The sequence below is a fragment of the Papaver somniferum genome, chromosome 5, assembly GCF_003573695.1.
Source record: "Papaver somniferum cultivar HN1 chromosome 5, ASM357369v1, whole genome shotgun sequence".
NCBI lineage: Eukaryota > Viridiplantae > Streptophyta > Magnoliopsida > Ranunculales > Papaveraceae > Papaver > Papaver somniferum.
Genome location: NC_039362.1, coordinates 202,707,589 through 202,719,779, shown reverse-complemented (window position 1 = coordinate 202,719,779; position 12,191 = coordinate 202,707,589). Strand labels below are relative to the sequence as shown.

At 34.7% G+C, this 12,191-nt stretch overlaps 1 protein-coding gene across 1 annotated transcript; it reads right to left on the bottom strand.

Moving 5' to 3' along the window:
- Window positions 1-2,068: 2,068 nt before the first annotated feature.
- LOC113284341 lies at window positions 2,069-6,606 on the bottom strand. The gene is made up of 2 exons (XM_026533778.1): window positions 5,647-6,606; window positions 2,069-3,512 (listed from the first exon to the last, which is right to left on the bottom strand). Exons 1-2 carry the CDS (start codon window positions 6,178-6,180, stop codon window positions 2,871-2,873), a joined length of 1,176 nt encoding a protein of 391 aa, XP_026389563.1. The 5' UTR covers window positions 6,181-6,606; the 3' UTR covers window positions 2,069-2,870.
- Window positions 6,607-12,191: the final 5,585 nt, after the last annotated feature.

Genomic DNA, 12,191 nt, shown 5'->3' with positions numbered 1-12,191 from the left:
TTCTATAACCTAAGACAAGACAAGATAACTCAAAACAAGACGAGAAGAATAATTCAATTGTGTGATTTCATTGATAATAATGACTCCTATATAAAGGAGTTAGGGTTACAAAAATAATCTAAAAGATATTCTAAAAGAGGTGAATATCTTCTCAAAACAAGTAAGTGAATATATACAAATATACAAGAATATACCCAATAGTGAAGCTGCTCTACCACTTGCTGCAACAGTCTGTCACTTCCAGAAACAACTATTGTGAAGAGTGCTTTGTTCTTGCTCAAACCGACAGCACACGACTCAATGTTGCAACCCCTTCTAGCATATACTCCTGCAATTATCATTCCACTTTCATCACCAACGAATACAGAAATTGTATGACGTCCTGCATTTTTATCGGCTCAGTCTTAGCTAAAACGTAGAACTTCTGTATGAAACAAATTGTCAGATAGTAACTAGACTACTTCTCAGAACAGGTAACTAGACTTTATGGGATCCTTCTCAGAACCGGTAATAACATATCACTGTATTCCTCGATTCTCCAATGGAAACTCTTAACGCGTACATCACTCCATTCCAAATCTTCCCAAGATTGTTCCCTTTTCCCCCAATTTTCTTGATATTTCAATACAAGCATCAACCTAAAACTAGGTCTTGGTAAAGCCCAAGGAAGACATTTCAGCTTCACCGTCATATACAGATAATTCAGACTAAGCAAAGACTAGTTTCAGTTACCTGGTGGCAACTTCCGTTTTCAGCATTCCACAAGGAAACTTCATCGAACCTGCAGCAGCATAGACAAGGGGTCTTGCTGTTGCGGAAATTGAAGTATTAGGTTGTGGGACGAGTAGACACATATTCTTATGGAGCACACCCTAGGCTAGGATCTTGGCTTGCACGAGTTAGCGGGTACAAGAAATCTCAGATTCCGAAGTGTAAGCACACCCTTGAAGGCTTGAAGATCCTGAAACAAACCAATTTCCGCATGGACCAGACAAATAGCCGTGGAAACTTTATTTTGATTTTAAATTACAAAGAGAGTATTTATAACAATCCTGGTATAGTGGCGGCAAGAAATGGCAGAGGGACGGCAAGCTAATAAGACAAAAAAGGTCATTACAATGAAATTTAAGTGCCCCTTATCAAAAAAAATCTGAAAATGACTAATTAGTCCTTATTGTTGATAATCAAGATTAGTGTTGATAATTAATTTTCACTTATAATAACTCTAAAATCAGATTTTTAAAGTTATAAAAAAAAAGTTTAGAGGAGAAGAAAAATAAAAACTTATGTGATACTTGTGAAATCCTAAATTTTGATTCACTCAACCAAATGAGTGATTTCAGTTGCAAATTTGAGATGGGTGAATCTCTATATGATAGAAAAAAATCAGATTTTTTAAAATTTCAGAAGAACATACGGTTGGAATTGAGCTCGGTACCAACCGTAACTATATGTTACGGTACGTAATGTATCAATTACAACCGTAACTGGTTCAATTTTGGGGAAAACCCAAAAATAATACCAGTTACGGTTGGTATAATTTGTTTCATTGCGACCGTAGGAACTTACGGTTCGTAACTTGGGAAAACAATACCAACCGTAGGACCTTACGGTTGGTAAGTTTGGTTCGTCTTCAACCGTATAAAAAATTGAAAATTAGTTTTGAGACTCAGGATAATTTACGGTTGAAGAAGCAACAAACCTTACATGCCGTAACTAACTTACGGATCATAATGGGGTTTCAAATACCAACCGTAACTGAGAAAATTTTTCAGACCCAAGAACATACGGTTGGTATCTTTGATGAATTCGATAGTTACGAACCGTAGAAGCATCAAATTGTTCAGTTACGGTTGGTAATTGAAACAATACCAACTGTAGAAACAGGAAATCCAGAATTTGAATTTTTATTTTTAACCTAAAACCCTAATTTTTGATGGAGCATACACTTAAATTGAACACAATAAACAAAATACTAACTGGGTTTTTCAAAACAACGATGAAATTTTCGATTGAAATGGAGGTGGCTACGGTTGTAATGAAGGAGAAGAGAAGATGAAAAGAAAAATAAAAAAACTGATTTTGATTTCTCTTCTAGTTAGGTTTAAATATGATAGAGGACAAATCAATCTTTTCAATTTAAAAAGAGGGACAAATTAGTCCATTTAAAGCAAAAAGGGTAATCTAGTCAATTTATACCTATAGGACATCCCCTAACCAATTAGAGGGACATTGCTATCACACTTGCCGCCCTTCTACCAGAACTTGCCGCCCCTATGAGTTGTTTTTTGTACTTTCTGATTCTTTTTCAAGGGTCCTCAAACCATGGCTTTCAATTTGCCAAATGATGAGCTTGGACCATCAATGGTTATGTCCTTGACTTGGACCATTTTGCTATCCGTAAGAAGACAGCGGTGACTTGGGTGCACCCGGTACCAGATTGAGGATGAAAGATGCAGCAGAAAATGGGATGCCAAATTTCAGGACTTTAAATACCCTCAAAATTCACAGCAAGTCAAACTACTGAATGCATATACAGGTTGGATGAGGGGAAAAAAAAAGAAAAAAAGTGATACACTGCTTTTTCTTTAGCTGATGAGACCAACTAGCTAGGAAATCATTTTGGATGTCTTTTCAAGGCAAAATTCTCTGTGGGTGTTTTCTATCCTATAAGAACTCTGCAGGAGAGTGCAGGGTGACTAACATTGAATCTAATTTTAAAAAGAAATGAAAAAGAAAGAAAAGAGAAGACTCTGTTCTAAGATTCCTAGACACCCTCAACTATAACAAAAGGAGAAAAGCAGGTGCAAATCAGACGAATCGAACAAAACACGAAAATCATTAAAATCTTCTAGAGATGGAAAGAATTTTCAAAATCTCGTTACTGTTGAAGTAAGATTCAGTAGAGGCTCCAATGCACTTGGCGCAAACTTTCTCGCAAACAGGTAACAAAGGGATGTCTTCTCTGAATTATACAAACAAATGGTACCATTATTCCTTATAGACTGTATGAATCCTTCTGTAATATCAGACCCACCATAAGTTGCTGGGTGCGGGCCTCCTCTTGACCAATCTACCCAAGTTACGCTTCGGTTTGAGTTTGCAGTTTGAAAAAACATATTCAGGTAAGTAGGCACGTAATGTTCATCAGGATAGCAAGACGGATGGCAGTGCTTACTAAAGATGGAGTAGTATTTTGTATCAGAGATTATATAAACAGCCAGGAACCTGTTCATTTCAAACCACTGGGATCCTTTCCGCCATTGGTGAAGTTTGATTTCTGGATACATGTTTCTGCTGTAGCGCCCACGCCCATAACGGCTTGGATCATCGTAGGAATCAACAAAGCTATGGGCAGAATCAACGAGGTATTTGTATACAGTACCGAAGTCGTACACTGGAATGCAACTTTCTGAAAGAAGAACAAACCGCTCGTTTGCAAAATCAAGCAAAGCGTTGGCTAAAAGACGTCTCTCTGCGTCTGCTAGTGTTATTCCTCCCCATTGAACATCCTGAAAAGAAAAGATAAAAGAAGGGAAAACAGGTTGTCAGAGCCACACTCAAAATTAGCATTGAAGTCTACAATCCTGAAACAGTTCACAAATCAATAATAACTGTAATTACTTAATGGTGCTTGATTTCATGTAGCAAAATAGTTATTAGTTAGACATGAAATGCATGAATGGGGCCTGTTAACTAGGATAAAAGATGGTGTAATAACAACACTCAACGGACATAAGAGATGAAAATTTATGTAATAACGATAATCAGAACTACTGTAGAAAAACAGTACGCGTAAAGAGTCTTAAGACCTGAAACGTATACATGATTTGTCACATTTTCAGAGTGGAAAGCACAACCTCAGAGTGTGATTGGAGAATAAGGCATCATAAGAGTAGTGAAAGCAAAAACTAATGTAGAGAAGCAGTAAGTCATATTATTGTAGTTTATATGCACACTTAGAGTGATATCTCCACAGTTGAATGGTTCCAAGTAGCCAGAGTTGACCAAGTTAAACTTAATATCCACTTAATATAAAGGAATGTGATTGTAGTTTCTACGCTAGGATTAGCTTTTCCTCCATAATCATCAGTTGATAAAATTTCTTTATACCTGAAAATACAAGGACTTCCGCGACTAAATGAAACATCGTCAAAGCTCTGACAGAAATCCACATATTTCTACGATGATAAGGAAGTTAAAACTCTTTCACTTAAGGAAAAAAAATACTTCCTTGCTAGTTCGAAACTTTTTTAACATTTTGCCAGATGGCACCCTTAATCGTATTTGCTTCTATAAAAGAAAATCATATAAGTATATATTACAACTCTTTTGTAAAGTTTCATTTCCTCATTCGACAAGGAATACATAGGTCACAAGAACCAGATGTATCATATCGCAATTGATCAAGTAATCAAATCTTTTGATCCTTATAAATCAGAAGATGAAGTAAATCTAACAACACAAACGAAAGTGCAGCGGACATAAGGAGTGGAAATTTCTGTAATAACGATAATCGGAACTGCTGCAGAAAAACAGTATGAGTAAAGAGTCTTAAGACCTGAAACGTATACATGATTTCTCACATTTTCAGAGTGGAAAGCACAACCTCAGTGTGCAATTGGAGAAAAAAACGTACCATACAAGTAATGAAAGCAAAAAACTAATGTAGAGAAGTAGTAAGTAGAATGAATGTGTAATATCTAGGAATATGATTGTAGTTTCAACGCTACCATTAGCTTTCCTCCACAATCATCAGTTGATAAAATTTCTTTCTACCTTAAAATACAAGGACTTCCACGACTAATCGAAACATCTTCAAAGCTCTGACAGAAATCCACACAATTCTATGATAAGGAATTTAAAACTCTTTCATTTCAGGAAAGAAAAATACTTCCTTGCTAGTTCTAAAATTGTTTTAACATTTTGTCAGATGGCACCCTTAATCATATTTTCCTCTATAAAAGAAAGCATATAACCAGAACGGCCCTTTTGCAAGTTACATTTCCTCATTCGACAATGAATACACAGGGCACAAGAACCAGATGTATCACATCGCAATTGATCAAGCAATCAAATCTTTTGATCCTTAAAAATCAGAAGACGAAGTAGAATCTAGACTTATTAAGACAAAGTTTCCTTATTTCTATTCCTCTTTCTGACAAGTTCAAATCAGAATTTTCTTACGACAAGATTATTTTGTAGATGGATATAATTACCTATTCTTTAACATTCATAGTTAAAGCAATTAGTGTCAAACTACGCAGGAGTATTTTAGCCACTTTCTCGTTATCCATCCTACAAATATTGGAAGATATCAATATCTTTTTTTCTAATTAGACTTTATATGCTCATTCGGAGTGATACCTCCAGAGTTGAATGGTTTCATGTAGCCAAAGTTGACCAAGATATTAGCCACTTAGGAACACAGTATGATCTCCAGTTCATTACTAGTTTTTCATATCTATATATTCTAGTTAACCTAACTAAACAAGGTATGAACCGAAGCCAACAATGTAAGTTTCTGGTATTTAAAGTGTCTCCCTGTGTAAATTACACTGTTGGATACTAACCAAATCCAAAGCATGCTAAATTATCATTAAATCAAGAGAAACTGAAACCGAAGAACAAGGAAAGAACTCATACCTTACTAGGAATCTGGCGCCCATAGAAAACAGACGTCTCAGATACATTAAGCTTGTAACCTGGAACTGTATGAATATAAATCGAAAACAACTCTTCGTGACCTTGAAAAAACCTTTCCCACAACGGCGAAAGTGGCAAAGGCCCGCGAGTTAAAAACATAAAAGCCACTTTAGGTGTTCTTTTATAAGGATAACCTCCTTTTTGTGGAACCATCGAAGCTCTCCAAAACAATTCTTCATCAGTCATTGTATGAGTTAAAGTATCTGGTTTCGAAGCACTCTCTATTGAACAATTTAAACAAAATTCTTTAGGACTAAATGCTGGTGCTGATCCTCTTGCATAAAACAAATCAGTTTGAGCCGTAATGTACCGGTTAACATGTGAACTTGCTGTTAAACCTAGAATAGCTCCAGCCACAAATATAACCAGATATGAAACAACTTTCACAAGTCTAAATGAAGTATCTATCACTATAGAATTTGTCATTCTTTCAACCTCTTCTTCGTCTGGTCTACTCCGTATTACCGGATTCATCTCATCTCATACAAATCCCCCAAAATTTTCCCAAATTTATACCTTCTCAATTATCATGAGTGGAATTATCAAAAAACCAATACCAGATCCTTTAGGGTCAAACCTATATATATTTGATCCAATAAAATACCTTCAGAATTAAAAGGATCAAACAAGGTTTACAAATTCCTCCTACTTGGATAATTCATGATTGATGGCAATTACAAAACAAAAACAGATTTGATTAAAAGAAAAAAAAATAAATTACATACCAATTGATTCTGTCTGTTTGGAAGGTATCTATCTGTGATGCTAAACAGATTAGTATACTTTGGTTAGTTGTAAAATTGCCAGAGTTTGATGGAAATTACGAGGGTTTTGGTTGATTTATTCAATCTGTCTGATCACAGTAGAGAGAGAGAGAGAGAGAGAGAGGAGAAGAGTACTGTAAACAGTGAGGGAAAGAGTTGTGTTGTTTGGAAGCTAATAAAAAAAATAATAACCCTTTGACTATCCCGGCACGTGGTCTTCGGAGCAAATTTTGGGATTGTTATGTGGTACCGGTTGTTAACCAGTGCGATCTGATAGGGCCAACCGACCTATTAAGTTATTCCATTGGACAGATTTTTTCCCGGAAGTAGAAGCCATCGGAGCAGATTTTTTGTTTTATAAAAATTTAACTTTTTGTTTTTAAAAGTCATTCTGAAATTATTTATAGCGTGTTTGGATACAAATATGTTTCCGACTTCTGCTGTCTCAGAAGTAGAAGTCAGAAGCAAACATATTTTGCTTCAGAAAAAGTTATTTTTTTTACTTTTAGAAGTCATTTTAAAATTCTATATCCAAATTGGCTTTTTGCTTTTTGACTTCTAGAAGTCAAAAAGTAACTTTTAATTGTGCATCAAAAAGCAAATTCTGCAGGTGTATCCAAACGCGCTACAAAAAGAAAAAGCATGGATTACAAGTCATACAACAAGCGACTCAACAATTTTACAAGGTTTTGGAGGTGCAGAGTGACTCGACACAGCACAACGCAACACATCAAGGAGTGTGTTGAGTATTTTGTGTGCCGAATTGTGTTGTGCTAGAGATTAAAGCTTGATGTGTGGGGGTGGGCCACGAATGCACTACACCAAATTCAGGTTTTAGCAACCCAAATTAGCAATATGACTAGTGTTGTTGCTAATTAGCAATGCAAAAGCTTTGTTGCTAAAATTTTGGTAACAACAGTCGTTGGTTGCTAATTTCGTGTCCGCTATCTCTGTTGCGAACAGTAACGGCGGGGGCATGTGTGCGATGTATTTGTGTGATCTATAACACTATGGCTTATTTTTACGCCCAAGTCAAATAGTGGTCAATATGGGCTAAATTGTTTTCCACCCTTCAAAGCAGCGAGATTTATCCCTCTTTCCTCTAATATTCCTATCTCTTTCTCAACCACAAGTTTATTCTTCTCTATCTCATTCTAGATTTGCTATGAAGAACTCTTCTTCTACTGAAATCCAACCAGATAAACTGGATTATTAGTTGTAGCAATTATTTTAATCATGTTATTTCTTTGTGTATTTAGGTTTTTGGTATATGTTTGTTAATGGATTTCACTTGAAATTAATACTGCAGTTGGAAGCATCGATCTGAGATTTTAGGTTATCTGGCAGTTATGTTACCTCAACCGCTATTGATCGTAATAAATCAGGTAAGGTCATCTTTTTGTTCTAGTTTTATGTTTTGGGTTCAATTTTAGGTCAGTTCTCTTCATCTCCGTATTTTTTTCAAAATAAATTTATACCCGAACTCATATTGTCTGCAATAAGGGTTTTTTTTTCAATTTACTTTGTCTAATGTAATTTGCTTGGATTAGTTATGTCAAAACTAGAATTGGTTAGCAGTTTCTTGTGATTTTTGCTTGATTCAATTCATAGTTGCAAGTTAGATTTGAAGTATATCGATTTCATGGAATAGATTTAGTAGAGTTTTAAACGTTACTAATTTTTCATTAATCAGATGTTGTGTACATATCAAATTCATAGATACGGGTTTAAATTATAGTAGATATCATTTTATTGATCAACGTTGTTGATTTTATACTGATGTAGTGTACGTACACTATCTGAAATTTAATATAGATATTGTCTTAAAATATGTCATATATGGTTGATAAGGGATGGATGAAACGTCCTCATAAGTCTGTTAAATAGACATAAGGTGTTAGGTCATTTACAGAGTTCGTTATTGGTGGTACCTTATACTCATTACTTTGTGTTAGATGTAAGAATGGTAAAAGATTTGAGTCACGTAGTGAAATTTCATTTCATTTGCTCACTTATGGCATTCACTCGACGTATATAACATGGCGTTTTCATGGGGGAATACTCAAAATTAGAAGCACGAGAACATGAGGATTCACTAGTAATGACAATGTAGCTAACTTTGTAGTTGAGAATATAGAAAATGTTAATGTAGGGGATGTTTTTGTTGATCATGTTACAAGTGTGAGTGATAATTTAAGAGTTCTTGCTGAGGATGTCAATCATGCTATAGGGGTAGATGACAATGTTGGGATAGATATAGTCGGAATCACAATGATGTTGGAACCAACAAAAGCAAAAAAAAAACGAAATTTGTCTATGAGTGTGCAAGAGAATCGTTATACCCTTTATATGTAATAAAGGAAACAAGGCATTGTATGTTGTTATCAAATTGAATAACATAAAGACCCGGTATGGGTTTTCAGATGATGGTGTCACTGCACTCTTATAATTGATAAAAGAGTTGTTCTATGAAGAAAACACATTGCTACCTAAGTAAGCAGAAGTAAAAATGATGATCCAAGAACTAGACATAGATTATATAACCTATGACGCCTGCGTAAATGATTTTTTTTTGTGTTGGAAGGGTCGTGCATCGTTGATGAGTGTCATGTTTGTCAAGAACATAGGTGTAAAAAGGTTTTTAATGATGAGAGTAAGTTTACTATCGTTGCTCAGAAGAAGGTAACACATTTTTCTTTGGTTACAAGGATGAAAAGGTTTTATAGCGAACCATGGATCGCAAGGAAATGACTTGGCATTCTAGAGCAAAGTCAAATATAAACATCATGCATAATCCCATTGATTCCTCAACTTTTCGATGTGTAAATACTTTTTCGCCGGAGTTTGCCAATAAGGAACCAAGGAATGTTACAATTGGGATATCAACTAAGGGTTTCAACCCGAATTGATGTTTCGATCTTAGTTATAGTTGTTGGACGGTGATTATCTGTATTTATAACTGTGCTCTTTCTTTGGTATCAGTCCCAAAAGCACCATGTAAATTTCTTGAAGTGGGTGATTCATATTTTGGAGGAAAAAATAGATGAATTGCAGGAAATGGCCAGAAAATATCATCATAGAATTACAAGTGGTTCTGTGATGTTATTATTATTAATAGACTTGGAGTGGATGACTTTATAAGGTAGAATACACATTTGAAAGTGAGTAGTAATCTTATTTTAGATGACACTGGTATATTCCAGTTTCTTTGTTGAGGTCCATATATTTGTTGGAATTGCCTATCCTTTCTGGACATGAAGATACTTTGATTTAGTGTGCTTCTATGTCAGGAAAATTTCCAGTATCTTCACCTATAGATAAATTCCTTAAGTTGAATATTTGCAACTTAATTTGGAAGAATAGGGTTCATCCTTCTGTATCAAGTAATATCTGAAAAATAGTGAGAAATTGTTGTACTACAGAAGAAAATATGCAGAAAAAAGGAATCAACTTAGCATCAAGACGTTACATTTGCAAACAACAACAATATTCTCTATGGAGCACATCCTTTGGTATTGCAATTTCAGCCATACAATTTTGAGTTGACTCGGAGGTACCTCTTTCATCAACCATTTATCTTTCTCTCAGATGCTTGAATTAGCAAATATTAAAAGTTCAATATATAGTAAAATAAGTTTGGATAACATCAGCAACTTATATTAGGGTGCTATGATTGTAAGATTCTTCTTCACTCCTGCACACTACACAACGCGAAACAAATTCAAGTTTGAATCTGCTGACCAGCTTATCATGAGTTACAGAGTGCCAGAATGAGCAAAGGACTGAGCTGGTACAAGATTAGAAGAATCAAATGCCAAGTGAAACATATCCATATGTGTAAATTTTACACTTTATCTTGTTGGGAATTAAAATAGGAATCCAACGAAAAAAGAACGAGGCCATTCTAAGTTCGGACAAAGAAGTTATGAATAAAATAGATGAGGAAAGAAGATATTTTGCGGTACAAGAAAATTTGTCATGGTTGGTCGACCTTGACGACTATCTGGTAAAAATTTACAAAAAATTTAGTCTAAAAACTTGTCTGTAGTAGTCGTGGGAAGGATCTGAGACGATTAAAGTATTCAATCGGGTTACACCTTGAGTGATCTACTAATTGATGTTTGATTCCAATCTAGAAGCTGTAAAGACTCCATATTCCTATAAAAATAGTTCATTTCACTAGAGCTCGTAATTTGGCATTTTATACCAATTCTGAAGCTATAGAGACTCCTCTTTCATAAAAAAAATTAACTGAAAAAATATTTGATCTAAAATAATATCTTTAATATTGTGGAGTCTCCGGTGAAAGTTGTATTCATACATATGTTCACTACAAAAATCCTAAACACTTCACTAGACATTATAATTTGGTGTTCAATACCAATTCAGAAGTAAGAAAGACTCCTCTTTCATAGAAAAGAAACTGAAAAAATGTTTAAGTGCAAATAATATCTTTAATGTTGCTAAATCTCCGGCGGAAGTTGTATTTATATGTATGTTCACGACAAAAATCCTAAACACTTCACTAGACATCGTAATTCGGTGATCCATACCAATTCAGAAGCAAGAAAGACTCCTCTTATATAGGAAAGTAACTGAAAAAATGTTTAGGCGCAAATAATGCCAATAAAGTTGTGCAATTGATGAGTGCATGACTTATATATCTTTAGTATCAATTATGTATGCTTAAGTGTAATATTTCTTCGAAATATACCTTGCACTAGTCTTGTTTTCTTCTATTTTTAATGGAAGGAAGATGACTTTGGCTTCAATTCGTTGTGAAGTTTGTCCTTGTGCACACCTGATGAAATCATCTCTCCGTCCACTTGTGTTTACTTCAAGAAATGGTTGGATTTTCAGTAAACTTTGCTAATTCTCGCTCATTAAAAGAAAAATTGGCTTCAAGTTTGTTGATGATTTTATTGATATTTTTAAAGAGATGATTGTTTTAGTGGAAACTTTCAAGTAATCTTTCTTCGAATCATAGTTTTACAAAACGACTCCCTTGTGAATTAAGTGAGCAATTGATATCATTCCATCCATATCATCATCTTCCAAAATAACAACTTTTATCGCCTCCATAATCACATTAAAAGTAGACTTCCATGGGTTGTCATCCTTAACTAAATCTTCCTCTTACGCTCGCTGCCAGAACATCACCGACATGATTACTACCAGTTCCAATTGTATAAAAATTTCAAGCAATGGCTTCTTCTTTTTCTCCGTCAATCAAGCCTCTAGAATTATGACGTACTTTGACGATATCTTCATAAACTCACAAGAACATGGAAGGATTATTACCGAAAAATCCAACAAACAAAATATCTTCATAATCTCATTTAATATTTATTTCCTTGGGTAATTCTGGACTTCTATATACAAATCTCATAGAATTACGAGCATACTAGGCATACGGTTCTGGTGTGTATGTCTGGCCGCGCTCAATCTTTTTCAGAAATCTCGGGATAATTTTTTATACCAGTAACAACTGCCGACACAGACTGCAACTATTTTTTAAGTGGAAATATCTCATTTACATTTTCAATAGAGGGTAAACAAATAGTATTACTAATGCAGAGAGAGAAAGTAGGTCTAGGATTTTCTTCTTCTTCTTGTGGAGAAAAAAAAATCCGATATTTTTTCATCATCTTCTTGTTCCACGTTTTAATTTCATGGTTTCCTCATCTTTGATTTGGGAAGATAAATATGAGATTTTACTAT

Coding starts and splice junctions, on each gene's coding strand:
- LOC113284341 (XM_026533778.1), bottom strand. CDS start 6,180: ATGAATCCGGTAATACGGAGTAGACCAGACGAAGAAGAGGTTGAAAGA. Junction 3,513..5,646: donor GGCGCCAGATTCCTAGTAAG/GTATGAGTTCTT, acceptor TTTTCTTTTCAG/GATGTTCAATGGGGAGGAAT.